The 25,797-nt window shown below is 42.8% G+C and overlaps 1 protein-coding gene and 1 non-coding gene across 2 annotated transcripts; both read left to right on the top strand.

Annotated features, from left to right (window-relative positions):
• Positions 1 to 8,794: 8,794 nt before the first annotated feature.
• On the top strand, positions 8,795 to 8,901 carry LOC130727073 (small nucleolar RNA R71). The gene has a single exon (XR_009015113.1). It is a non-coding gene; the product is annotated as a small nucleolar RNA R71 (small nucleolar RNA).
• Positions 8,902 to 14,990: 6,089 nt separating this feature from the next.
• LOC130725139 (uncharacterized) lies at positions 14,991 to 15,764 on the top strand. The gene has a single exon (XM_057576392.1). It carries the CDS (start codon positions 14,991 to 14,993, stop codon positions 15,762 to 15,764), a length of 774 nt encoding a protein of 257 aa, XP_057432375.1.
• Positions 15,765 to 25,797: the final 10,033 nt, after the last annotated feature.

The raw sequence follows: 25,797 nt of genomic DNA, 5'->3' as shown, positions 1-25,797 counted from the left end.
TAACAGATAAAGACCTGATGCCATACTCCGGGACTTTGGTAGGCTTTTCGGGGGAACAGATCTAGGTGCGCAGCTACTTGGATTTGGACACCGTTTTTGGTGTTGATGAGAACGCAAAGCTCTTGCGCATAAGGTATTTGGTTTTGCAGGTAGTGGCATCGTACAATGTCATCATTGGTCGAAACACGCTGAATCGCCTCTGCGCAGTGATATAACCAGCACAACTGGCGGTGAAGTACCCGCTGATCTGCGGTAAGGTAGGAAAGATCGCGGAAGATCAACGACGGCCGAGGGAATGCTACAACAACTGCCTTAGTTTGTATGGGAAGAAGGGAGCTAGCGATGGGCACAGATGTCACGAGATTGAGATCTTGGAAGGCGATCGAGGTCAGCAGGGCATACAGGGTTAGGGTCAAAGCGGCACGAGAAGACAGGGATGGCGGACTAGGAAAGGCCAGATGGTAGGACAGTAAGAGATGGGAAATTTACTGATGCTCATGCGGAGGAGCGCTGGGCAAACGTAATTGCGGACTTGGAAATGTACAAATTCAGTAGGGGAGTACTGGCAATTGAGCCCAGGCTTACAGTTAGTAAGGAAACGCGCCAGGAGAAGTTGGTGGAGGACAATTTTGACCTCTTTAATTGGAGTCAAAAGGATGCAGCATTCTGGGGATTACCCAGGTTCAGGAAGCCAACGCTTTTGGGCATGCGACAAGAGGGAAGTGAAGAAAAGGAGGCAGTGATACAAGGTGCGGTTCAGCTAAATCCACAGCAAGGAGGTGGCGAGCAAAGTGAATCAGGAAAAGTTGAGCAACCCCTGGGCGAGCCGAAGAAGGTAGGGAAGTGGAGCCAAGCGCATCACCGCAGGAGCAAAGGAAAAGGGAAGGCGGAGTGTTGGAAACCAGTAGGGACTGTGATTTTTAAGCCTTCAAGGGCGGCTCGGCACATCAAGCAAGGAAACAAGTTAGGCAAGAGTCCTTTCTACCGTAGGGCGGCCAGGCGGGAAGACCGGCCTCACAGAGGTAAAGAGTGGGAGACGAGCACATCGGGTTTGAAAGATCAGGTGCTTGGCATGGTGCTCTAGTCGGAAGGGATCACTACTGGGAAGGCGGAGCGGATACGGAACAGGAGCAATGGCATGACGGGAAGGAATAAAGTAAAGGACAAAAATAAATATGTACTCTTTTTCTCCATCGCGGGAGTTTTTTAATGAGGCATCCCTCAATAAATGTAAAAATCTCTTTTACGATCAAATACAAAAGGATATTCCCAGCAATACTCCTAACTCACAACTGAATTATGACGGTCGCCCGGTGGGAACAATGTCCTGAAGGTGGCGATCCCAACACGACCTTGATGTCTGGGGATCGCTCCGGAAAAGTCCGGCGCGACCGCTGCTACCCGTTGGCGACGTGTGTGGATAAGCTTCTTATCCCAAAAGCCTCCCCGAAATATGGGCGAGCACTCCTAACTAGGCTAAGCCTCGGGCAACCCACATGGTCATTGGGACGCCAGCCACCGTCAGTCCTCGCCAGGAAAAAACTGGCAAGGCCACACCTGATCTTACGGGAAAAGCATGTGAACAAAGCCTCAGTTCAACACTGACAAAAGTCCTAGTTAAAACCTGTCACACACTCAAAGTCGTCAAACGTAATTCAAACTTAAATCGTAAAACAAACGCAAAAGCAAAACGTGGCAAAGCGATAAGCAGAATAAGACAGAAAAAGATGCAACAAATTTTTATTAACAACTAGCCTCACCGGGCGAACATAATTACAAAAGTGGTAAGGGAAAGTAAATACAAGTAGTCAGCCTAAATTAATATCTTCTTTTTCTTTTTCATTGTTAGCAGCCAGGAAGTACTCCGCGTCAAAGCATGAGCGGTCATTCGGGCCGACCAAACCGTCGGGGGTGACTTTTTTGAAGGCTCCCATCTCGTTAAGCTCAAGCTGTTTGTATAGGTGCGAGATTTGGGCCTTCGCAAGAAAGAAGCCACGACCACGCACTTCCACAGCCTTAGCAGCCGCTTCGATTTTCAGCTTCATTTCGAGGGTTTTGGCATCAGAGGATGCTCGGGTGTTGGTCAATTCGCAAGTGTACGAATACTTCCGGGTTTTAAAATATCGAACCTCAGGGATTGTGAGTGAGAATTGTTGATTTAAGCCTAAAGTTTGCAAGTTCTTAAAATAGTAAAATTCAGAAATTGGTTTTGGTTGATTGTGACAAAGGTTTTGCAAAAGAGCAATGTTGAAAATGATGTAAATAACAATTGATGGAAAATTGCCTTGGGTTGTTGATCATCTAATCCACTTTAGTTCACCTATCCTATGCATGTGAAACCTTGATTTATCTCTTGTTGTTATAGCCTATGTACTTACTAGTTGATTCCTCACAAAAGTAATTCTCTCAAACTGAAAGATAAGCCCAATTCCTTGTGTACTTAAACATTCATAAGAGGTAAATAAGCATGTATATTCAAGCCAACAAAACCCCACCCTTACTTTATGCCTAGAAGCAAGTATAGAAGGATCTATTTCAATTCATGTCCCTAAATCATAACAAACTTCCATTTGATTATAATCTAGCCTATAGCAAAGGTGCACCAAAGCTAAACATGCAATAAGGAATTGAAATACAAGATTGAATCAAGAACTCATGCATAGAGATAGGATTTAACAAACTAAAATTTCATAGAATCTCTTAACCCAAAGCAAAAAAGAAACTAGCCACTCATGGCTAGAGAATTCATGCAGAAAATGTAATGAAAACCTGAGAAAAATACAAGTTGGAAGCCTCCCTTGGCCCTAAAGTTCTCCTCAGCTCTCAAACTTGATCAAAAATGAGTAAAAATGTCTAACTCCAAAAGAAATTGGCCTAAGCCTTATTTATAAGCAAAACAAACGAGACTGGGCGCTCAGGCGCTAATTCACAGTGCCTGAGCGCCAATTGCATGTGAAAAACATGCCTCTGGACCCTAATTGGCGCCTAGGCGCCAATTCCCAGCGCCTGGGCGCCAATTCCCTGGCTTCCATCATTTTGCACTAGTGCCTAGGCGCCAATTCCCAGTGCCTAGGCGCTCAAGCTCGCCTTGGAACATCCTTTTCAGCTTCTGTAACTCCTCTTTAATTCCTCTTTTAAGTCTTCCTTCAATTCCAAGCTTCTTGGCTTTCTTTCTTCTTCAGTTTTTGATCTGCATACTTAACCACAAAGACAAGGAAAAATCTAGAAGCTCGAAGAGCTCATTAGCACAAGAGGTCCTTCATAAAACAAAAGAAAATCATGCAAGTCCTAAACTTAACTTAAAATGCAAGAAAACTCCCTATAAAACTACAAAAACAAAACAAAGACTCAAGAAAAGATAAAAATGCATGAGAATGCATGAAACACTACATGAGACTCAACAAAAAGACTCTAAACAAACAAAGAAATGACCCTAAAAACACTACAAAAATAGGGTCATCACACCACTATACTCAACGACAGCTCGCCCTCGAGCGTAAACAACACTCGCTTGCCCTCAAGCGCAAGAAATGCTCCCAAACAAGTGCTCTCAACAAGGAATACTTCACAAAAACAGGGGGACCAAGTAATCACAGCTAGTTCCAAGAGAAAGACCCGACAACCTACTTCATGCATCTTTTGAAAAGAGAAGAGTGTAGAGCCCATTCATGAGAAGCATATAGATCTAAAAATCCTAGGATGAGATGTTTATTTAGTGCACTAAGCACACAAGCAAGTTCATAGGTCCTGAATATCATTCACTCAATAGCAACGATGATCAAACATGCAAAAATTCAAAGAGACTTCCATAAGGGTTGAAACATTGGCTAGGTAAAGCATGATGGTGGTTGGTCCCTAAGGGAAAGCTAGGCTTTCAAGCACATTGAGTGTGGTCCTCTTCTATTAACTCCGGAGCTTTTCACAACAAACATTATAGCACAAGTCTCTTGCACCCCTTTTCCAAACTCTTTTTTCCTTCTTCTTTTTTCCAACTCCAACTTTTATTTAGGAGTTTTTTTTTTTTAACTTTTTATTTGGGGCAAGAGACTATTTCACAACTTTTTCAGCTCCATTCAATAATAACAAGGACCAACACTCCCCAATATTCCAACCAAACATCCATCCCAAACTTTTGGCTACAAAAAGATTCTCCAATTAAGCTCAAATGGGACAACTAAAGGTAATGTTCAACCAACAAATTCAGAATCTCAAGAAATCGTACAAGTCTCAAGAATAAAGCAAGAATCACAAAGCATGCTATGAGTGAAATTAATGCAGAACCAAGAATTGCAAGTGAGTCAGGATCCTCCAGAGAATTTTTATGGTGAAGGGTGAAAGATAGACCCTTAATGGACTCACCTCGACTCCTTTCTCGAGACACACTCGGAAGACCGAAGTCTCCTCCTCTCTTCCCCAAACATGCAATCACTCATCCCCAAAAACAGCAACAAGTATTCACAAAAGCATTTTCAAAAACAGCACAAGTAGGGAAGCAAAACTATAGCTAAAAGCATGTGAGTATAGGGAAGTAAAAGACCCAAGAAAAACAAAACTAACTAACGATGCATGATAAAAAGAAAAAAAAAACTACAAATTGAGAAATATGCCAAAGATGCATGACCTAAACTAAGAGTAGGAATACCTCAACAAAGTCACTCCATGGGGTCATGGTCACCCCTTCCATCGCCATAATCCGGATGGACACCGACATCATGCATTAAGCTCAAGTCTATCATCCCCTGCTCCAAGGTATTAAAATCCATGGGCCCATTGTACCTGGGGTCTGATGTGCTACCTCCCCTCCAATGGAGGTCAAGATCCCTGTGTAGGCGATCTTGCCTCAAAAACATTCGCCCGAAAGCGGCCTCCATCCAAGCAGGAGAAGGGTCAGCACGTGGTGGAGTAACCACCTCATTTACCACCTCAACATTTTCTTCTTCCTCCTCTTCTTCTTCCTCTTCTTCTTCATCTTCTTCCGCTGGATCCTCAGCATCCTCTTCCTCTTCCTCCTCTTGAGGCATTCTTGTCGTCCATTCTTTATAAAGTTGAGTGATCCTCTCCTTACTGAGCAGAGGTGCCACAGGCAACCTCTTCTCAATAACATGGACTGGACTCCTAGCTCTGTCCCTCACTGCATGAATCAAAGAGCAAATCAAGTGAGGAAAGATGGGCTGATGCTTATCTTTACTCCCGTTGTAGAGGGAATAAATCCGACCAGCAATGATGGTAGCCACGTCCATAGGATGGCCTCTCACAATGCAGTAGATGGCAACCATTGTAACCTCTCTAACTTCAAATTTGTTAGAGCTAGGAATGAGGGAATCCTGCAAAAATTCAGCCCAAACTCTAGCCAGCGGTGTCATATCCTTCCTCCGCACAAAAATGATCTCATCATCAACTGCTTCCCAGTCCCGCCCAGGCCTAATAATCACTGCCTTCATGTCCTCCAAGATCTCCGGTGACTTCTCCTCTAAGAGGTCATGATAGGTGGCCTTCTCGGGGAAAAACTCCTTCTCTTGGTCCTCCGTGAGGAGACCAAGATGCCTGCGAATGACTGCTGGATTGTAGTCAATCACATCTCCCCTGAACCAAGATGAATTCACCGGTGGCCTGGACCTGTCCTCTTGATTGTCACAGTAGGTGTTCGCGTAGAACTCTCTAACCATGACCTCACAAGCAAACGGAATGGGGTTGACCCAATTCTTCCACCTCCTAATCTCCATGGCTTCTTGCATGCCCAAGAGGTCTCTTCTCCCCTCTCGATAAAGAACTCCCCGCTCCTTCACACACTCCTTGTGTGCTAGGTGAGATCGATAAAACTCCTCCTTTTTCAATGAAAGGAAGCGGGAGCGATCAAAGCTCCGGGAGGTGGAGGAAGAAGCTGCAGCTCTTGTGTTGGTTCTTGCTCTTTTTACAGGCATCTGCAAAATTGTTAGCCCATACACAAGCCACAAATGTTAGAGATGTTAGTTCAATAATAAAAAGAAATGAAAGAAGAAACTTTGTACAAAAAATAAAAAATTAAGCTTCCTAAGAGCACCCAACAAGTCTCTTAGTGATTTTGGCAAAGAGAGAAAGATTACCACATAAGCACTTGTCAAAATCCGACTAAGAGAACCCATTGAAGCATTCTAACAAACACCATACAAGCAAAATCTAAACTAAACTAATCCACAAAATCCTAACTACCCATTCCTCACAAATTCACAACCCCTTTCTAATTAAGCACAAAATCAACCCACTAAGAACACAAACAACCCACACCCAACTTGCACAAACAACAAATCACTCACCCAAACCCCAATGAAGCATGCATTGCAAAACCCATGAACTATGATGAAGGGAAGTGGAAGATGGAACTTACCTTGACTTGAGAGTGAGTGGGTGCAAGTGGAATGAGCTTGATGCAATGCAGAACTTGGAAGCAAAAGGAAGAGCTAACGTGTGTGCAAGTGAGAAATGAGGAGTAGAAATGGGGTATGGAGAGAGTGGGGTGCGTTTTTTATGGGAGAATGGGAGTAAAGAGTGGGAAAATGAAAAGATTGGGGTTTTAAAACCCAAAACGTGGGCAACACACGTACAGGAGCGCTCGAGCGCTCGAGGGGAGCGCTCAGGCCCTCAAACTAGTTCCAGAGGCAGTGCCTCTGCCACTAATTGGCGCCTAGGCGCTCATGAATTGGCGCCTAGGCGCTCAGCCCAGCTTTTTCACAAAATTTTTTACTTTTTCTTTTTTTTTTTGAAATTAAACACCTAAAATACTACAAAATAAAAAGATAAAGAAGAGCAAAATAAAAAGAATGGGTTGTCTCCCATTTAGCCCTAGGTTATAGTCCTAGGTGGACTCTCCTTCCGATGGTGTTAGGAAGGAAATTCCTTTCCATTGATTAACTTACCACAAGTGCAAGGAAGAAACCTTGCACAAAACCTCTGGAGTAAATCCTCCCATGAGGCAATGTCCTCTTGCTCATCAAACCAAGCTCTAGCCTCCCTCGTCAAAGATTGAGGGAAGAGTTTAATCTTCACTTCATCACTTGAAACACCCTCAATCTTAGCAAGGGTGCTAGCTTGGGTAAACTTCACCATATGAGCATGTAAGTTCTCGTACTTGGACCCCCCATACTTGTTACCACTAACAAGCTTGATGAGAGCCAGATGGAACTCATCAATTTGGGCATTAACTTTGGGGGTCTCTTCTGAAACCTTTGACCTGCTTCTAATCACATCACAGACAAAGTCATTGTCATGGTTAGTCTCAATCATAGGATTAAAAACAGAAAACCGTACCTTTTCCTTACCAACACGGAGAATGAGGTGACCCTTGTCAACATCAATCTTAGCTCTACCAGTAGCTAAGAAAGGTCGACCAAGGATGAGAGGAATCTTCTCATCCTCCTCCATATCAAGCACAACAAAGTCCACGGGGAACACATACTTGTCCACCCGCACCATTACATCCTCCACAATCCCATATGGAGTCTTAAGGGATCGGTCCGCCATTTGCAAGGAGAGCATGGTTGGAGTAACCTCTCCTAGGTTCAGCCTCTCAAACATGGTGAGCGGCATCAAATTGATACTCGCTCCAAGGTCGCACAAGGCTTCCACATCCGCCATGTCTTCAATTTCTACCGGAATAGTGAAACTTCCGGGGTCCCTTCTTTTCTTTGGCATCTTCCGCTGCAAAATGGCACTACATTCCTCCGTCATCAACACCGTCACATCTACTCCCTTCAACCTTCTTCTCTTATGCAAAATATCCTTCATAAACTTAGCATATATAGGCATTTGTTCCAAAGCATCGGCAAAAGGAATGCTAATGTGGAGCTTTTTGAAAACATCAACAAATTTTGAAAACTTTTTATCTAAGCTCCTCTTAGCCAATGCTTTAGGGAACGGAACCTTGCTAGTTTCAGGAGTAAGACCAACTTCTTCTCTCACCTTAATAGGCACAACTACTTCTCCTCCCACTATCTCCTCTCTCTTTTCTCCCTCTGTTTTTTTCTTCAATTCATTCATCACTCTCCCACTTCTAGTGGCTACAACAGAGGCATTTTCTTGCTTAGGATTGGGGATAGTGTCGGAAGGAAATTTACCTTGAGGTCTCTCGGCTATTTGCTTGGCCAGCTGACCAAATTGATTCTCAAGATTCTTGATAGCCGCCTCTTGATTCTTGTAATTATTCTCCGTCCGGTTGATGAAAGTTTCCACCAACTCTTCTAATCTTTTCTTTGAACCACCCCCTTCACCTTCTCCTCGCTCTTGAGGTTGTCTTGATCTTTGGCCTTGGAATCCTTGGCTAGGAAATTGTCTTTGAAAACCATTTCCTTGCTCACTACTACCTTGCCTCCAAGATAAATTAGGGTGATTCCTCCATCCTGGATTGAAAGTATTTGAAAATGGATCATTCCGAGCTTGACCCATATCCTTCACTTCCTCCTCCGGTCTAGTCTCTGTGCATTCTTCGCTGTCATGTGGCCCTCCACAAGTCACACACTCCACCTTGGCAACTCGACCACCAATCTTGGTAGTCTTCATTTGATTTTGAATCTCATTCATTTGCTTGGAGAGTTGCTTGTTGGAGGCCATAAGTTGATCATAAGCTTCAACCTCAAGGACTCCTCTTCGGCCTTGGCGATCATTACTAGAGTTCATGGCTCTTATAGCCATTTTTTCAATCAACTCGTACCCCACTTGTGGAAGTAAGGCATCGTACTCTCCACTTGAAGCCGCATCCAAACCAAACCTCGAAGAATATTGGAGACCATCATAGAACTTTGCCACTTGTTCAGCTTGAGTAAGGTTATGTTGAGGACACCTCCTCAAGAGCTTCTTGAACCTCTCCCAAGCTTCATAGAGATTCTCATCGGTGGATTAAGTAAAAGTCATGATGTCATTCTTGAGCTTTCTCAAGAGGGCTCTTGGAACAAACCTTGTGGTGAACTTCTCAGCCAAGTCTTCCCAAGATGTAATGCTACCTTGGGATTGTGAGTTCAACCACTCCTCAGCAGTATCCCTCAATGAAAAGGGGAATAAACTCAAGCGGATGGTGTCCGCTGAAACATTCTGAACTCTGTAGGTGTTGCAATTGCGGATAAACCGCTCCATGTGTGCACGAGGATCTTCAAGAGCACCTCCACCATACTGATTTTGGCTCACCAAATTAATGAATGCCGGCCTCAGCTCAAAATTTCCCGTGTCATCGGGGGAAACTATGCTGCCCGGATAATCGTAGCTCATGGCAGCCGAGGTGAGGTCTCTAAGAGAACGATTGGCGTTCTCCAATTCTTGCTCTTGAAGTCTTTGAGCAATAGCCTCATTCACTCTTTCTTCAATGTGGGCTTGCATCTCCTCCTCCGTCATATGGGCAGCCATAGCGGCTATCTCAGCAGCTCATTGTTGAGCTCGTCGACAATGGAGGGTGCGTTCTGGCCGGATCAAACAGCAGTGGATCCGAACCAAGTCTACTGTGCATAAACTGAAATCACAAAAACAGAGAAAAGGTTAGTAACACCTATTCAATGCAATGCTTAGTAAAACAAACAAACAAACTCTTTAACTTAAACCGAAAACCACAAACAATCCCCGGCAACGACGCCAAAAACTTGTTGGTCAATTCGCAAGTGTACGAATACCTCCGGGTTTTAAAATATCGAACCTCAGGGACTGTGAGTGAGAATTGTTGATTGTGACAAAGGTTTTGGTTTTGGTTGATTGTGACAAAGGTTTTGCAAAAGAGCAATGTTGAAAATGATGTAAATAACAATTGATGGAAAATTGCCTTGGGTTGTTGATCATCTAATCCACTTTAGTTCACCTATCCTATGCATGTGAAACCTTGATTTATCTCTTGTTGTTATAGCCTATGTACTTACTAGTTGATTCCTCACAAAAGTAATTCTCTCAAACTGAAAGATAACCCAAATTCCTTGAGTACTTAAACATTCATAAGAGGTAAATAAGCATGTATATTCAGGCCAATAAAACCCCACCCTTACTCTATGCCTAGAAGCAAGTATAGAAGGATCTATTTCAATTCATGTCCCTAAATCATAACAAACTTCCATTTGATTATAATCTAGCCTATAGCAAAGGTGCACCAAAGCTAAACATGCCATAAGGAATTGAAATACAAGATTGAATCAAGAACTCATGCATAGAGATAGGATTTAACAAACTAAAATTTCATAGAATCTCTTAACCCAAAGCAAAAAAGAAACTAGCCACTCATGGCTAGAGAATTCATGTAGAAAATGTAATGAAAACCTGAGAAAAATACAAGTTGGAAGCCTCCCTTGGCCCCAAAGTTCTCCTCAGCTCTCAAACCTGATAAAAAATGAGTAAAAATGTCTAACTCCAAAAGAAATTGGCCTAAGCCTTATTTATAAGAAAAACAAACGAGACTGGGCGCTCAGACGCCAATTCAGAGCGCATGAGCGCCAATTGCATGTGAAAAACATGCCTCTGACCCTAATTGGCGCCTAGGCGCCAATTCCCAGCGCCTAGGCACTCAAGCTCGCCTTGGAACAGCCTTTTCAGCTTCTGTAACTCCTCTTTAATTCCTCTTTTAAGTCTTCCTTCAATTCCAAGCTTCTTGGCTTTCTTTCTTCTTCAGTTTTTGATCTGCATACTTAACCACAAAGACAAGGAAAAATCTAGAAGCTCAAAGAGCTCATTAGCACAAGAGGTCCTTCATAAAACAAAAGAAAATCATGCAAGTCCTAAACTTAACTTAAATTGCAAGAAAACTCCCTATAAAACAACAAAATTACCAAAACAAAACAAAGACTCAAGAAAAGATAAAAATGCATGAGAATGCATGAAACACTACATGAGACTCAACAAAAAGACTCAAAACAAACAAAGAAATGACCTTAAAAACACTACAAAAATAGGGTCATCATCGGGCCTCGGCCTCTGCAATGGCTTTGTTCTTAGCCTCTTTTTGGGCTCTTGTTGTGGTGAGGGCCTCGCTCGCCGACACCAGTTCGTCGCGCAAGCTCCCTATCTTTGGCGGCGCAAACTTCTCTGCCCGCAACAATCGCTTGGGCCCGAGCATCCAACTATTTTTGCACGTCGTCAAGCTCATCCTCCAACACCTCGACCATCCGCTCATAGACAGACAAGTCAGATCCGCGTTCATGCATTTCAATGCCCAATCTGTTCAGTCTGGTCGTCTTGTCCACCACCTGGGCTAACAACCTGTCGCGTTCGCCATACGCTTGGAGCGTGGCAGTACGATACCCCTCCGCTTGCCGACGAAGCTCTTCGACCTCAGCAGCGTTGGTCACATCCTTGGAGAGCTTAGCGAACAAGCAGTCGGTGCGAAGGAAGTTGACAACAGCTTCCTAGGCCACGTTGTCAAGATCAGGGTCCTCGACCTCCTTCAAATTCCCAAAGAAAGGATCGGTCAACATAAAGTCGACGGGGGTAAGGTCGCGGACCACTGAGGGATTTTCTTTTTCACTATCGTCCAAGTTTTCAGAGTCGGGGAAAGAGCGGCGAAGAGAGGACAGGGGAGACAGTGCGGTGGCAGGAGCCTGACCCTCATCATGGAAGCTCGGCAAACGGACAGGGGAGGCCCGAGGAGGGCTCACCCCAACTCGCTGGGTCAAAGGGAAAGATATTGGGGCTGGTTGGGGGGCGACAGTAGTGATGCGCTCAGGCAAAGGTTGGCGAGCGTTGGACTCCTCAGGAGCGGACGGTGGATCGGTAGCCTCGCCAGATCTGGGTTTTTTGTGTTTCTTGCTTTTCTTTTTCGGCGAAGAGGCGACGAGCCTGTCCTCTCCAGCTAATGTTGATCCGCTAATTCCTTTGGACTTTCGGATTTTCTTCTTTGGGGGGGGGGGAGGGGGGACAGCCTCGTCGGCGGCACTCGCCGCTGGCTCACCAGACCCGGGAAGGACGGCCTCGCCGATGGTGCTTGACACAATAAAAGTAGTGATTGAACAAGTTAACTCAAATCTTAGTTGTTGAATTTTATTTTGAACTTGTTTTTGCGTTTTTTATTGTGATTAAAGCGTAAAACCGATATTGTTTGATGATGTAAACTTATCGGTTTGGAAAAATGGAGATGGAGATCCCTTACAGAGCCTAGAAGTCTTTGGAATAAGGTTCAAAGAGACCCAGCCGCGGGATTGAAGGGACTTGGAGTCAACGTCATAAAAGTGAAAGAAATGAGCGGGTGACAGCTCGAGTTTGATCGCGCTACAGAGCACCTCAAAACATCTTATGAAGGCCCAAGCGTTGGGATGCAGTTGACAAGGAGCGGCGTTGATCTCACTTAACACCCGGCAGAGGAAGCGTGAAAAGGGGAGTTTCACCCTAAGCTCTGAAAATAGATACTCGCAAACATAAAAGAAGTGTGACTTCTTGATGTCCCCATCTGCACAGTGTACCCACGGGCGGTCATGATCTGTACAGCCGACAGCCCGGAGGACGTTTGCAAAATATTTCTCGTAACAGATTCCCCCAGTTTTGTCCTCTGAGATGGCAATGGGGTCGCGGGAGTCATAGTCCGAGGTTTGGTCAACTGCATCTTGAGGAGGAGAAATCTGAACGGAGCATTGAAGGGATCTAAAGGTTTTGAGCCGGAAAGTCGTAATCTCCTCAAGGTCAAGGAGAGGGTTCCTTTCGAATGGAGGAATCCCATCTGACTTTTCCAGCGTCGACTCACATTGAGAAGAAGAGGTTGGGGTGTGATAGTTGGTGTTATGTTGAAGTATTGGAACAGTGAGTTCGCCGAGGACGTCCGAAGAATAAAGGTTTCACCGGAGATAAATGAAGAGCAAGTTTGTGAGAGGTTTGTGAAAGAAGCAAAGAATTGGAGAAGCATGAGTTTTATAGGTATGAAAGGGGAATGAGAAGGGACGTATGGAGGGCTGCAACGATGGATGGGGGAGCGCGCCCCATGATTAGGAAAGAGAGTGGCAGGCGACGTGCAATTATTGCGCGTGATTGACTCAAGCCTTGTGACACAATAACGTGAGGTGACACTTCGAAAGTGGCAGTTGAGATTTCAAAGATACGCTGACTTTTCCACTTTGATGACGTGTCGACGCACTAGGCGACCAACACTCCCTGACCGCCGCTCGTGGACTTGTGAAATTTTATTGCTTTGAACGTCATGTTGGCGATTTAAATACTCTAGCACAATAGTATTTGTAGTTAGTCATTTTGGTCTTTAAAGACACACTTAGCCATCATGCTTCGTGCTCGGTGTCTTGGGGACTAGTGGACTGGGCGAGCCCCCAGGGGGCCTACGCCCAGGGGTTACCCGCCAAGTGGCGATCGCCCGACCTACAGATTGGGCCTCCTCCCTCGAGGCCCAACCGGCCCAATAGGGGCAGTTAAGCGCGCTAGGCACAACTCCCCTACTATAAATAGGGAGCGTTTACCATTTGTAAAGGACTCTCATTTTATCAATACACACTTGAGATTCAGTTATTTTCTCTCTCTAAGCAGTTACACTCTCTCTCTCTAGATTCTCTCTCTTAGTGCAATCTCTCTACCATTGGTACTACACTCTATCTCAATGTTCATGGCAGGAACATGATGTATAAAAAAAATTCGTAAGATCTAGCACGTTAAAAATTGAAAATAATTCTTCTTTAAATAATAGGAATAGTTGTTATAGAGATTAGAGAGGCACTGCTTGAAGTCGAGCATATAATTACGATGTAGGCAAAGTGATTCATGCCTAGTAATTATTATTAAATATTCATCCTTTTTTTTGTTACATAGGAAAACTAAACAATAAACCATCAACTACTATATGGCTAAACGATCTCTCAGTAAGAGGATCTCTACTTCAGGAGGAGCTCCAAGTATGCAAAGATCTAAGGTTGGGGAAGAGGCCCCCTTCCTAGCTAACCAATCAGCAGGCCAGTTACACTCTCTACTCATAGCACACAAAGTAACAGACCAATTCCTTTCCCCATCAATGCCAGGATTTCATCTAGAATTGGGAAAAAGAGTCTGCTCTCATTATCATCCAAGGCCTGCCCCAACTCTACACAGTCCATGTTGCATTGTAGCACCTTCCAGTCCTTGTCCCACGCAACCTAGAGTCCAATCTCCAGCGCCCGAGCTTCTGATAGAAGCACGCTTCCTCCTTCCTGATGACCGTGAAATCAAACGAGCCACCTTCCCTACGAATCTCGAACTAGGCCACCCGATCCCATGCAATTCCTCTCCTTGCTAAAGCTCTCAACGACACACAGGTTCACGGTTCCGTCCCCTTGCGGGTTCCACCTTCTGTCCATCATAATATGATCATCTACACCTTGGTCCCCATCTGAAAACCTCACGATTTCATCATCCTCATCACAAATTCGCCGCCACACCTCATGAACTGGCTACGGAGAAAGACCATATTATAGTCGATACTGTCATTTGTAAAAAACAATAAATAATTAGAGTTAATGGTCAAATTAGTCCATGAGTTAGTAAGTAAGTTTGATTGTAGTCTCTCTGAGGTAAAATAATGTTTAATGACGGTTAAAAACAGGTAGTGATTGTAAGAATAACTGTCACTAAACGTAATTTTTCCTCAAAAAGACTAAAATCAAACTCACTTACATACTCAAAGACTAATTTAACCATTAACATCAATAACATTATGAATTACAACTTCTCGTCAAAGAAATATAATTTACAACTTTCCCGTATAGCCTCTCACTTACATTTACCTTATGGTCATTTATTTACTTTTCACCCTTTAAACTCCAAGTCTTTTGGTTTACCAATTCCTACGCCACGGCGCTGAAGCTGTTGTTGCGTCCTCTTCCCAGGTTCCCTCTCTTCCGCGTGCGAATTGGAGGAAGCTTTGGAAAGCTGATGCGCTCCCTCGATGCCGTGAGACGGGGTGGCGGGCGTGCCTTGAGGTCCTTCCGGTGCGAGCCTACCGTCATGCGCGCGGTTTGGTCACGGACCCGACGTGCCCGCGTTGTTTGGTAGCTCCAGAGACTGTCCAACATGCGTTGCTCTTTTGCCCGATGGTGCAGCCAATTTGGTTTGCCAGCTCTCTTGGTTTCCGCCTAGCTCATGAGTGCCGAGTGCACGAGTTTGTTTCTGATTTTATGCAGGTTGCAGACATGTCCAGCCTTGGAGCTTTTCTCACCTTGCTGTATGCGATTTGGATGGCCAGAAATGGGCTATGTTTCAAGGAGAAGGCTTCAACATTGGAGCAGATTTTGACCCATGCAGCTTCACTCACACCGCTGCCACCTTTGGAGGGTCCTATGGTTCCGCAAGTTCACCGTCCCAACACTTGGTCCCGTCCACATCCGGGCACGTTCAAGATCAATTTTGATGCGGCGATGGCTCCTACCGGCGACGCAGGCTTCGGTCTTGTTGCTAGGAATTCTCGTGGGGAAGTGTTGGCAGCAGCGTGCTCCTCGCATGGTCCAGCAGCATCTTCTTTGTTAGCGGAGGGGCTCTCTTTCCGTTGGGCGCTCGGTTTGGCTATGGATCTTGGTTTCCGGCGCGTCGTGTTCGAGACCGACTGTCTCCTTCTTTATGAGGCGTGGAAGCACCGGGGTGGTTGCTCTATTTTAGACTCTTTGATATTAGACTGTCGTCGTTTGTCTTCTGGTTTTGATGCTTTTGATTTCAATTTTATTCGCCGTACTGGCAATAGTGTCGCTGATGCTTTAGCTAAGCGTTCTTTTATTTTGGGTGTTTGGGTTTGGATTGAGGAGATCCCTCAAGACTTTTATGGCTTAGTCCAATCTGATGTAATGGCCTCTGAGCCCTCTGTTTCTTCGTAATTGAATGAATCATTTTTCAAAAAAAAAAAAACTCCAAGTCTTTATTCTATTTACTCAGCTGTTTATTCATTTCTTACTTTTTTTTTTGAAACAGCAAAATAACTTTAATTAAATAATTAAATCTTGATAACAACTCTCTCAAGTGTAGTTAATAAAGCCCAAAACACCTATTAGATGAAGCTTTGGACTATTGAATAATAGCCTTCACCCCCACAAGAAAACCCATACATAAACAATTGCCCACTATAGCAATCAGAAACATAATGTTATATCCAATAGCAAAAATTAAGCACCGCTAAATAATCAAAGAAAGCGTTTACAGCTCAAATCAGTACCTGAGACACTTGCCCGGAAAAATGCAACTCGGACACCTAGATTAATGCAAGCCGAACGTGGCACAATCAGCGCCAACAAGCAAATTAAAGGCGAAACTTCAACAAGGAAAATAAGGATGATAACACCGATCCTTTCAATCTTGACCCCACGATGACTGCTTCGATTTTTATTAGAGAAACACCAAAATTGCTCAGCATGCTTAGTATCTCCAAATGAGAGTTGCTTAAATTAGTTGCCGCACTTAAGCAACGTTATTTATTTTGTAGCACCATTGAAGCAACATAATATGACACTTAGATTGTTTAAATTTAAGCAATTAAGCAACGGTTGCTTATTCTCTTTCTTCTTACTTAGTAATTAACAAATTATATTTTCTCTTACTTGAATAGTGTCATGACATTGAAATAATATAAATATATGAAGTATATTGGATCCAATTAAAAGTACAATAAGCAACCATGGTTGAAGCGAATTATGTTTGGGTTGCTTAAATCATATATGACAGTCTGGGTCCACCAGAATAGTGTTTAAGCAACCCAACTAGCAACCTTGCATTGGAGATGCTCTTATAAAGAATTTCTAACAATTTTTCTTATTGTTAATCTTTCAAATCCCCTTATTTCTCAGGAAACCCATGTACCCCCGATATCGACCTGTTCTCGGCTTCCTAACTGGCCTAGGTAGTGATTGTAAGATCAAGTTTTGATCTAGTAGTACAACTCTATGTTTTGATGATTACAAGTTAACCTTTTGATATGAACAATTGTGGTACTCTAACGTGTTTTTCTGAGTGTGCTATTTACAGGCTCTGACCTCAACTCAATCTCACACAAATCAGAAGCACTGTGTATAAAGAGCGACCCAAGCAACGCTTTCGCATTCACCATGTTCAGTATGAACAGTGGAAAAGCTTCAGAAGTTCTGAAGTTATACAAACTCTGATGTGGACTCAGTCACTAGAAGTTCTGAAGATCCAGAAAGTCTGATAACCAAGAAACACTGAAGGCCTAGATATTCTGATGGTGTAGAAGACTCTGAAGATCCAGAAGCTGATTAGTGAAATTCTGATGTCCAGAAGCAAGATACTCTGAAGACCATGTACTTCCCTCTGAGTTCAGAATCAGAAGAAACAATGGTCAGAGGATCTGGGCTTTCCCTCTGACTCTGATCAACCGGCTTCACAAGTTCCAACATGAAGCTTTCTCCTGATCAGAAGTCTCCTAGGTTTAAAGGTCAAGTCGCTATCCAAGTACAAAAGCAACTGTACCTTCCTGACGACCTACCTAACAGTCTCAGACACAGCAGAAGCTGGATTTTCCAGAACTGCCCTCCAACGGTAGCATTTCCCATGCAACGCTCAACCCTAATCCTTGGAGTATATAAAGAGGCTGAAGACTGAAAGAAGCGGCTAGAAGCATTCACATACGCGCAAGACAAATTCAAATTCTTCTAAGCTTTCTTTCATCTGAAATTCATTGAGTTTACTATTAGCTTTTTAGAAGCAAATCACTTGTAAACAATTCTTTGATAAACAGTTTGTTTAGTTCCTTTAGGAGATCAAGGTTGATCGGATCCTAGAGAAGACTAAGAGAGTGAATCTTAGTGTGAGCTAAGTCAGTGTAATTGTTAGTCACTTGTAGGTTTCAAGTGCAGTTGTAACTCTTACCTGATTAGTGGATTGCCTTCATTCTAAGAAGGAAGAAATCACCTTAACGGGTGGACTGGAGTAGCTTGAGTGATTTATCAAGTGAACCAGGATAAAATCCTTGTGTGCTTTTCTATCTCTTATCTTTAGCACTTAAGTTCTCGAAAGATTTGTCAAAATCTTTAAGGTGGAAGCTTTATCTTGAAAACATTATTCAAACCCCCCCCCCTTTCTACCGTTTTTCATACCTTCAATTGGTATCAGAGCGCAAGTTCTGATTACCACACCTAACAGTGTTCAGTGATCCGGGCCGGTGTGAAAAACAATGGCTGCCACCACCAGTGAAACTCAAAGAGATGGTTACAATGCAAAGCCTCCTATGTTCGACGGTCAAAGTTTCGAATATTGGAAAGATAGACTGGAAAGTTTCTTTCTAGGTTTCGATGCAGATCTCTGGGATATTATTGTGGATGGCTACGAGCGTCCAGTTGATGCAGATGGCAAGAAGATCCCAAGGTCAGACATGACTGCAGATCAAAAGAAGCTGTACTCACAACATCACAAAGCAAGAGCAATTCTTCTAAGTGCTATTTCCTATGAAGAGTACCAGAAGATTACAGATCGTGAGTTTGCGAAAGGCATTTTCGAATCTCAGAAGATGTCTCATGAAGGAAACAAGAAAGTCAAAGAATCAAAGGCATTGTCTTTGATCCAAAAGTATGAATCCTTCATCATGGAGCCAAATGAGTCCATTGAAGAAATGTTCTCCAGATTTCAGTTGCTTGTAGCTGGCATACGACCTCTCAACAAGAGCTACACAACAAAAGATCATGTCATAAGGGTCATCAGGTGTCTTCCTGAAAGTTGGATGCCTTTAGTGACTTCAATAGAGCTCACGAGAGATGTTGAGAATATGAGTTTAGAAGAACTCATCAGCATTTTGAAATGCCATGAGCTGAAGCGCTCAGAGATGCAAGATCTGAGGAAAAAGTCCATAGCCTTGAAATCTAAATCTGAAAAGGCTAAGGATGAGAAGTCAAAAGCTCTTCAAGCTGAAGAAGAGGAATCTGAAGAAGCATCAGAAGATTCTGATGAAGATGAGCTGACTCTGATCTCCAAGAGACTCAATCGCATCTGGAAGCACAGGCAGAGCAAATACAAAGGCTCTGGAAAGGCAAAAGGAAAGTCTGAATCCTCAGGTCATAAGAAGTCCTCACTTAAGGAAGTCACATGCTTTGAGTGCAAAGAATCAGGGCACTACAAAAGTGACTGTCCAAAGTTGAAGAAGGACAAGAAGCCAAAGAAGCACTTCAAGACAAAGAAGAGTCTGATGGTGACATTTGATGAATCAGAGTCAGAGGATGTTGACTCTGATGGTGAAGTCCAAGGACTCATGGCTATTGTCAAAGACAAAGAAGCAGAGTCAAAGGGAGCTGTTGACTCTGACTCAAAATCAGAAGGAGATCCTAACTCAGACGATGAAAATGAGGCATTCGCTTCTTTCTCTACCTCTGAACTGAAACATGCATTGTCTGATATCATGGATAAATATAACTCCTTATTGTCTAAGCATAAGAAGCTGAAAAAGGACTTATCTGCTGTTTCCAAGACTCCTTCTGAACATGAGAAAATTATTTCTGATTTGAAAAATGATAATCATGCTTTGATCAATTCCAACTCTGTGCTTAAGAACCAGATTGCTAAGTTAGAAGAAATTGTTGCTTGTGATGCCTCTGATTGTAGAAATGAGTCTAAGTATGAGAAGTCTTTTCAAAGATTCCTAGCTAAAAGCGTGGATAGAAGCTTAATGGCTTCAATGATCTATGGCGTAAGCAGAAATGGAATGCATGGCATTGGCTATTCTAAACCAATTAGAAATGAGCCCTCCGTGTCTAAAGCTAAATCCTTGTATGAATGCTTTGTTCCCTCTGGTACCATATTGCCTGATCCTTTACCTGCTAAAGTTGCTAAAAACCCTCTTAAAAAGGGATCCTTCTCTATGTCTAAATATCATGCAAATATTCCTTTAAAATATCATGTTGAGACACCCAAGGTGATCAGAACCTCTAGGGTAACTAACAAGAAAGGACCCAGAAAGTGGGTACCTAAGGACAAGATTATCTATGTTGTAGATATCCTTGATAGCTCCACTGAAACACCAATCATGGTATCTGGACAGTGGATGCTCGCGTCACATGACGGGAGAAAGGCGTATGTTCCAAGAGCTAAAACTTAAGCCTGGAGGCGAAGTTGGCTTTGGAGGAAATGAAAAGGGTAAAATTGTTGGTACTGGTACTATTTGTGTAGATAGTAGTCCATGCATTGATAATGTGTTATTGGTAGACGGCTTAACACATAACTTATTGTCTATAAGTCAATTAGCTGACAAGGGTTATGATGTTATATTCAATCAAAAGTCCTGCCGGGCTGTAAGTCAAATCGATGGCTCTGTTCTGTTTAACAACAAGAGGAAGAACAACATTTATAAGATCAGATTATCTGAGTTGGAGGCTCAGAATGTGAAGTGCCTTCTGTCTGTTAATGAAGAGCAGTGGGTATGGCATAGACGGTTAGGGCAGCCAGTATGAGAAAGATTTCTCAGCTGAGCAAGCTAAACCTTGTCAGGGGCTTACCCAATCTGAAGTTTGCTTCAGACGCTCTTTGTGAAGCATGTCAGAAAGGCAAATTCACAAAAGTCCCTTTCAAGACAAAGAATGTTGTCTCAACCTCAAGGCCGTTGGAACTTCTGCATATCGACCTTTTTGGACCAGTGAAAACTGAGTCTATAGGTGGCAAGAGATATGGGATGGTTATCGTTGATGACTATAGCCGCTGGACATGGGTAAAGTTTCTAACCCGCAAGGATGAGTCTCATGCTGTGTTCTCTACCTTCATTGCCCAAGTGCAAAACGAGAAGGCTTGTAGGATTGTGCGTGTCAGAAGTGACCATGGTGGAGAGTTTGAGAATGACAAGTTTGAGAGTCTGTTTGATTCCTATGGAATTGCACATGATTTCTCTTGTCCCAGAACTCCTCAACAAAATGGTGTTGTTGAGAGGAAGAACAGAACTCTTCAGGAGATGGCTAGAACCATGCTCCAAGAAACTGGCATGGCTAAGCACTTTTGGGCAGAGGCAGTAAATACAGCATGTTACATTCAGAACAGAATCTCTGTGAGACCAATTCTGAATAAGACTCCCTATGAATTGTGGAAGAACATAAAACCCAACATTTCTTATTTTCATCCTTTTGGCTGTGTTTGTTATGTTCTCAATACTAAGGATAGATTGCATAAATTTGATGCTAAATCTTCTAAATGTCTATTACTTGGTTATTCTGAGAGATCTAAAGGTTTTAGATTTTATAATACTGATGCTAAGACTGTTGAAGAATCTATTCATGTTAGATTTGACGATAAGCTTGACTCTGACCAGTCAAAGCTAGTTGAGAAGTTTGCAGATTTAAGCATTAATGTTTCTGACAAAGGCAAAGCTCCAGAGGAAGCTGAGCCAGAGGAAGATGAACCAGAGGAAGAAGCTGGTCCCTCTGACTCACAAACTCTGAAGAAGAGCAGAATCACTGCAGCTCACCCTAAGGAATTGATTCTGGGCAACAAAGACGAACCAGTCAGAACCAGATCAGCCTTCAGACCCTCTGAAGAGACCTTGCTCAGTCTGAAAGGATTGGTGTCCTTAATTGAACCCAAGTCCATAGATGAAGCTCTTCAGGACAAGGATTGGATTCTGGCCATGGAAGAAGAATTGAATCAATTATCCAAGAACGATGTTTGGAGCTTAGTGAAGAAGCCTGAGAGTGTCCATGTAATTGGAACAAAATGGGTATTCAGAAACAAGCTGAATGAGAAAGGAGATGTAGTCAGAAACAAGGCAAGGCTAGTTGCTCAAGGCTACAGCCAGCAGGAAGGAATAGACTACACTGAAACATTTGCTCCAGTAGCAAGACTGGAGGCAATCAGACTGTTGATCTCTTTCTCAGTGAATCACAACATAGTTCTACATCAGATGGACGTGAAGAGTGCCTTCCTAAATGGTTATATTTCAGAGGAAGTCTATGTTCATCAACCCCCAGGTTTTGAAGATGAGAAGAAGCCAGACCATGTGTTCAAATTGAAGAAGTCACTCTATGGTCTGAAGCAAGCTCCCAGAGCATGGTATGAGAGACTCAGCTCATGCCTTCTGGAGAATGAGTTCGTAAGGGGTAAAGTAGATACAACTCTTTTTTGCAAGACTTATAAAGATGACATCTTAATTGTGCAAATTTATGTTGATGATATTATATTTGGTTCTGCTAATCAATCTCTATGCAAAGAATTTTCTGAGATGATGCAGGCTGAATTTGAGATGAGTATGATGGGAGAATTAAAGTACTTTCTGGGAATACAAGTTGATCAAACACCAGAAGGAACATATATCCATCAGAGCAAGTACACTAAAGAACTTCTGAAGAAGTTCAATATGCTGGAATCTACAGTGGCCAAGACTCCAATGCATCCTACATGCATTCTGGAGAAAGAAGATAAAAGTGGTAAAGTATGTCAGAAGCTCTATCGTGGCATGATAGGTTCACTTCTATACTTAACTGCATCTAGGCCAGACATACTATTTAGTGTTCATTTATGTGCTCGTTTCCAATCAGATCCAAGGGAAACCCACTTAACTGCTGTTAAGAGGATCCTAAGGTATCTGAAAGGCTCCACTAACCTTGGCTTGATGTATAAGAAAACATCAGAGTATAAGCTTTCAGGTTATTGTGATGCTGATTATGCTGGAGATAGAACAGAGAGAAAAAGTACTTCTGGAAATTGTCAATTTCTGGGAAGCAATCTAGTCTCATGGGCAAGCAAGAGGCAATCAACCATTGCACTATCAACTGCAGAGGCAGAATATATCTCAGCAGCAATATGCAGCACTCAGATGCTCTGGATGAAACATCAGCTGGAGGATTATCAGATCCTTGAGAGCAATATCCCAATCTATTGTGATAACACTGCTGCAATCTCATTGAGTAAGAATCCTATCTTGCATTCAAGGGCAAAGCACATTGAGAATGGAGGATCCCTCCTCATTCTTCTGCACTCCTGGAGCTGCTCTGACCTCTCCTTCTCCAGACGCTCCAGTGCATACTGGATGTTGTTGAGCCTGTCTTTTAACTCATCCCTCTCCAGAATCTCTTCTGCAGTCTTGAGCTTCTTTTCCAAGATCTCTTTTTCTTCCAGCAGCTTTAGTTCAAGCTGGCTGAGTTCTTGCACCTCCTCCACGAAGGCGAGAAATTCCCTCAAGTCTCTCTTCAACTCTGGACGCAGGTCCTCCTCCAGCAGTGTCCGTGTTAGCTCTGAGATGGTTGTTGTACCCTCTGGATGCCTAATGTTGAGAAACAAGTCCTCCTCAAAGGCTCTCTTTCTCAGCTCCTCTAATGCGATCATGTCTGACGCCATTTTTCTCTGGTATGATGTTGTGAAGCTTACCCCTCTCTCCAACGCTTTATATAGGCTTCACTTTCTCTCTGAAAGTTAATGCTCCTACAGTTTCTCGAGGTTAAGTTCTTGGTAACTGACCCTCCTCTTTACTCCCTTGGCCGGTGGTAAACGTTCTTATCTTGCATTAACTCTTCTATTTATTTCACCTAACTCTGATTCATGCATCGTTTTCATTTTCTTTAAACTTAGACCTTCTCTAAGGGGGAGTACCTTGTACTTCAAGCTAAGTTTTTCACACCCCAAGCTTTTTGCTTATGACAAAAAGGGGGAGTAAACCCAGTTTTTGATGTGTAAGATGTGTTAGTGTGATTTATTTTTCTTTTGGAGAATTTAAGAGTTCCACCTTTATGACCATAGATGTGTCACTGGGCAAATACAAGGAATACATTTCACTTCTTCTGAAGTGAATCTAATTTGACTCTGATACCCAAGACTCTGATACCTTGTCCGTGACTCTGATTACTTATGCGCTCTGATTACTCTATTTTCATCTATGTCATAAGTTTTTCACTCTGAACTCTTATATCATTTAGCTCAGAATCTAGACTTTACTAATGTTTTCATCAAGTATTAGATTCAGGGGGAGCTAAGCTCAGAATCAAGCAGTGACTTGAATTCAGAATGAGCAAGATAAACTATTCACATCAGGATAAGTCTTGTTCTATATCTCTAAACTCTGAGTGAATTCAGTTTAATGTTTAAGAATTGTTCATCAAAAATCTTAGTTTTGTCATCATCAAAAAGGGGGAGATTGTAAGATCAAGTTTTGATCTAGTAGTACAACTCTATGTTTTGATGATTACAAGTTAACCTTTTGATATGAACAATTGTGGTACTCTAACGTGTTTTTCTGAGTGTGCTATTTACAGGCTCTGACCTCAACTCAATCTCACACAAATCAGAAGCACTGTGGATAAAGAGCGACCCAAGCAACGCTTTCGCATTCACCATGTTCAGTATGAACAGTGGAAAAGCTTCAGAAGTTCTGAAGTTATACAAACTCTGATGTGGACTCAGTCACTAGAAGTTCTGAAGATCCAGAAAGTCTGATAACCAAGAAACACTGAAGGCTCAGATATTCTGATGGTGTAGAAGACTCTGAAGATCCAGAAGCTGATTAGTGAAATTCTGATGTCTAGAAGCAAGATACTCTGAAGACCATGTACTTCCCTCTGAGTTCAGAATCAGAAGAAACAATGGTAAGAGGATCTGGGCTTTCCCTCTGACTCTGATCAACCGGCTTCACAAGTTCCAACATGAAGCTTTCTCCTGATCAGAAGTCTCCTAGGTTTAAAGGTCAAGTCGCTATCCAAGTACAAAAGCAACTGTACCTTCCTGACGACCTACCTAACAGTCTCAGACACAGCAGAAGCTGGATTTTCCAGAACTGCCCTCCAACGGTAGCATTTCCCATGCAACGCTCAACCCTAATCCTTGGAGTATATAAAGAGGCTGAAGACTGAAAGAAGCGGCTAGAAGCATTCACATACGCGCAAGACAAATTCAAATTCTTCTAAGCTTTCTTTCATCTGAAATTCATTGAGTTTACTATTAGCTTTTTAGAAGCAAATCTCTTGTAAACAATTCTTTGATAAACAGTTTGTTTAGTTCCTTTAGGAGATCAAGGTTGATCGGATCCTAGAGAAGACTAAGAGAGTGAATCTTAGTGTGAGCTAAGTCAGTGTAATTGTTAGTCACTTGTAGGTTTCAAGTGCAGTTGTAACTCTTACCTGATTAGTGGATTGCCTTCATTCTAAGAAGGAAGAAATTGAAGGTATGAAAAACGGTAGAAAGGGGGGGTTTGAATAACGTTTTCAGTACAAAAACTACCACCTTAAAGATTTTAACAAATCTTTTCGAGAACTAAGTGCAAAAGATAGAGATAGAAAAGCACACAAGGATTTTATCCTGGTTCACTTGATAAATCACTCAAGCTACTCCAGTCCACCCGTTAAGGTGATTTCTTCCTTCTTAGAATGAAGGCAATCCACTAATCAGGTAAGAGTTACAACTGCACTTGAAACCTACAAGTGACTAACAATTACACTGACTTAGCTCACACTAAGATTCACTCTCTTAGTCTTCTCTAGGATCCGATCAACCTTGATCTCCTAAAGGAAAATCAAACAACTGTTTGAGGTTGGTGTTTACAAGGGTTTGCTTCTGAATAAGCTGAGTGTAAACTAAAATAAATTACAAGATGAAAGAAAGCTTAGAATATGTCTTGCGCGTGTGTATTGCTTCTTGTATATTTTTTTTTCTTCTAGCCGCTTCTTTCAATCTTCAGCCTCTATATATACTCCAAGGATTAGGGTTGAGCGTTGCATGGAAATGCTACCGTTGGAGGGCAGTTCTGGAAAATCCAGCTTCTGCTGTGGCTGAGAACGTTAGGTAGGTCGTCAGGAAGGTACACTTGCTTTTGTACTTGGATAGCGACTTGACCTTTTAACCTAGGAGACTTCTGATCAGAGGAATGCTTCGTATTGGAACTTGTGAAGCAGGTTGATCAGAGTCAGAGGGAAAGCACAGATCCTCTGACCATTGTATCTTCTGATT

The sequence above is a fragment of the Lotus japonicus genome, chromosome 6 (assembly GCF_012489685.1).
Source record: "Lotus japonicus ecotype B-129 chromosome 6, LjGifu_v1.2".
NCBI lineage: Eukaryota > Viridiplantae > Streptophyta > Magnoliopsida > Fabales > Fabaceae > Lotus > Lotus japonicus.
This window is presented reverse-complemented; position numbering and strand designations above follow the sequence as displayed.

Excerpts from the sequence above, each read along its gene's own strand:
- LOC130725139 (XM_057576392.1), top strand. The coding sequence starts at position 14,991 with ATGGTGCAGCCAATTTGGTTTGCCAGCTCTCTTGGTTTCCGCCTAGCT.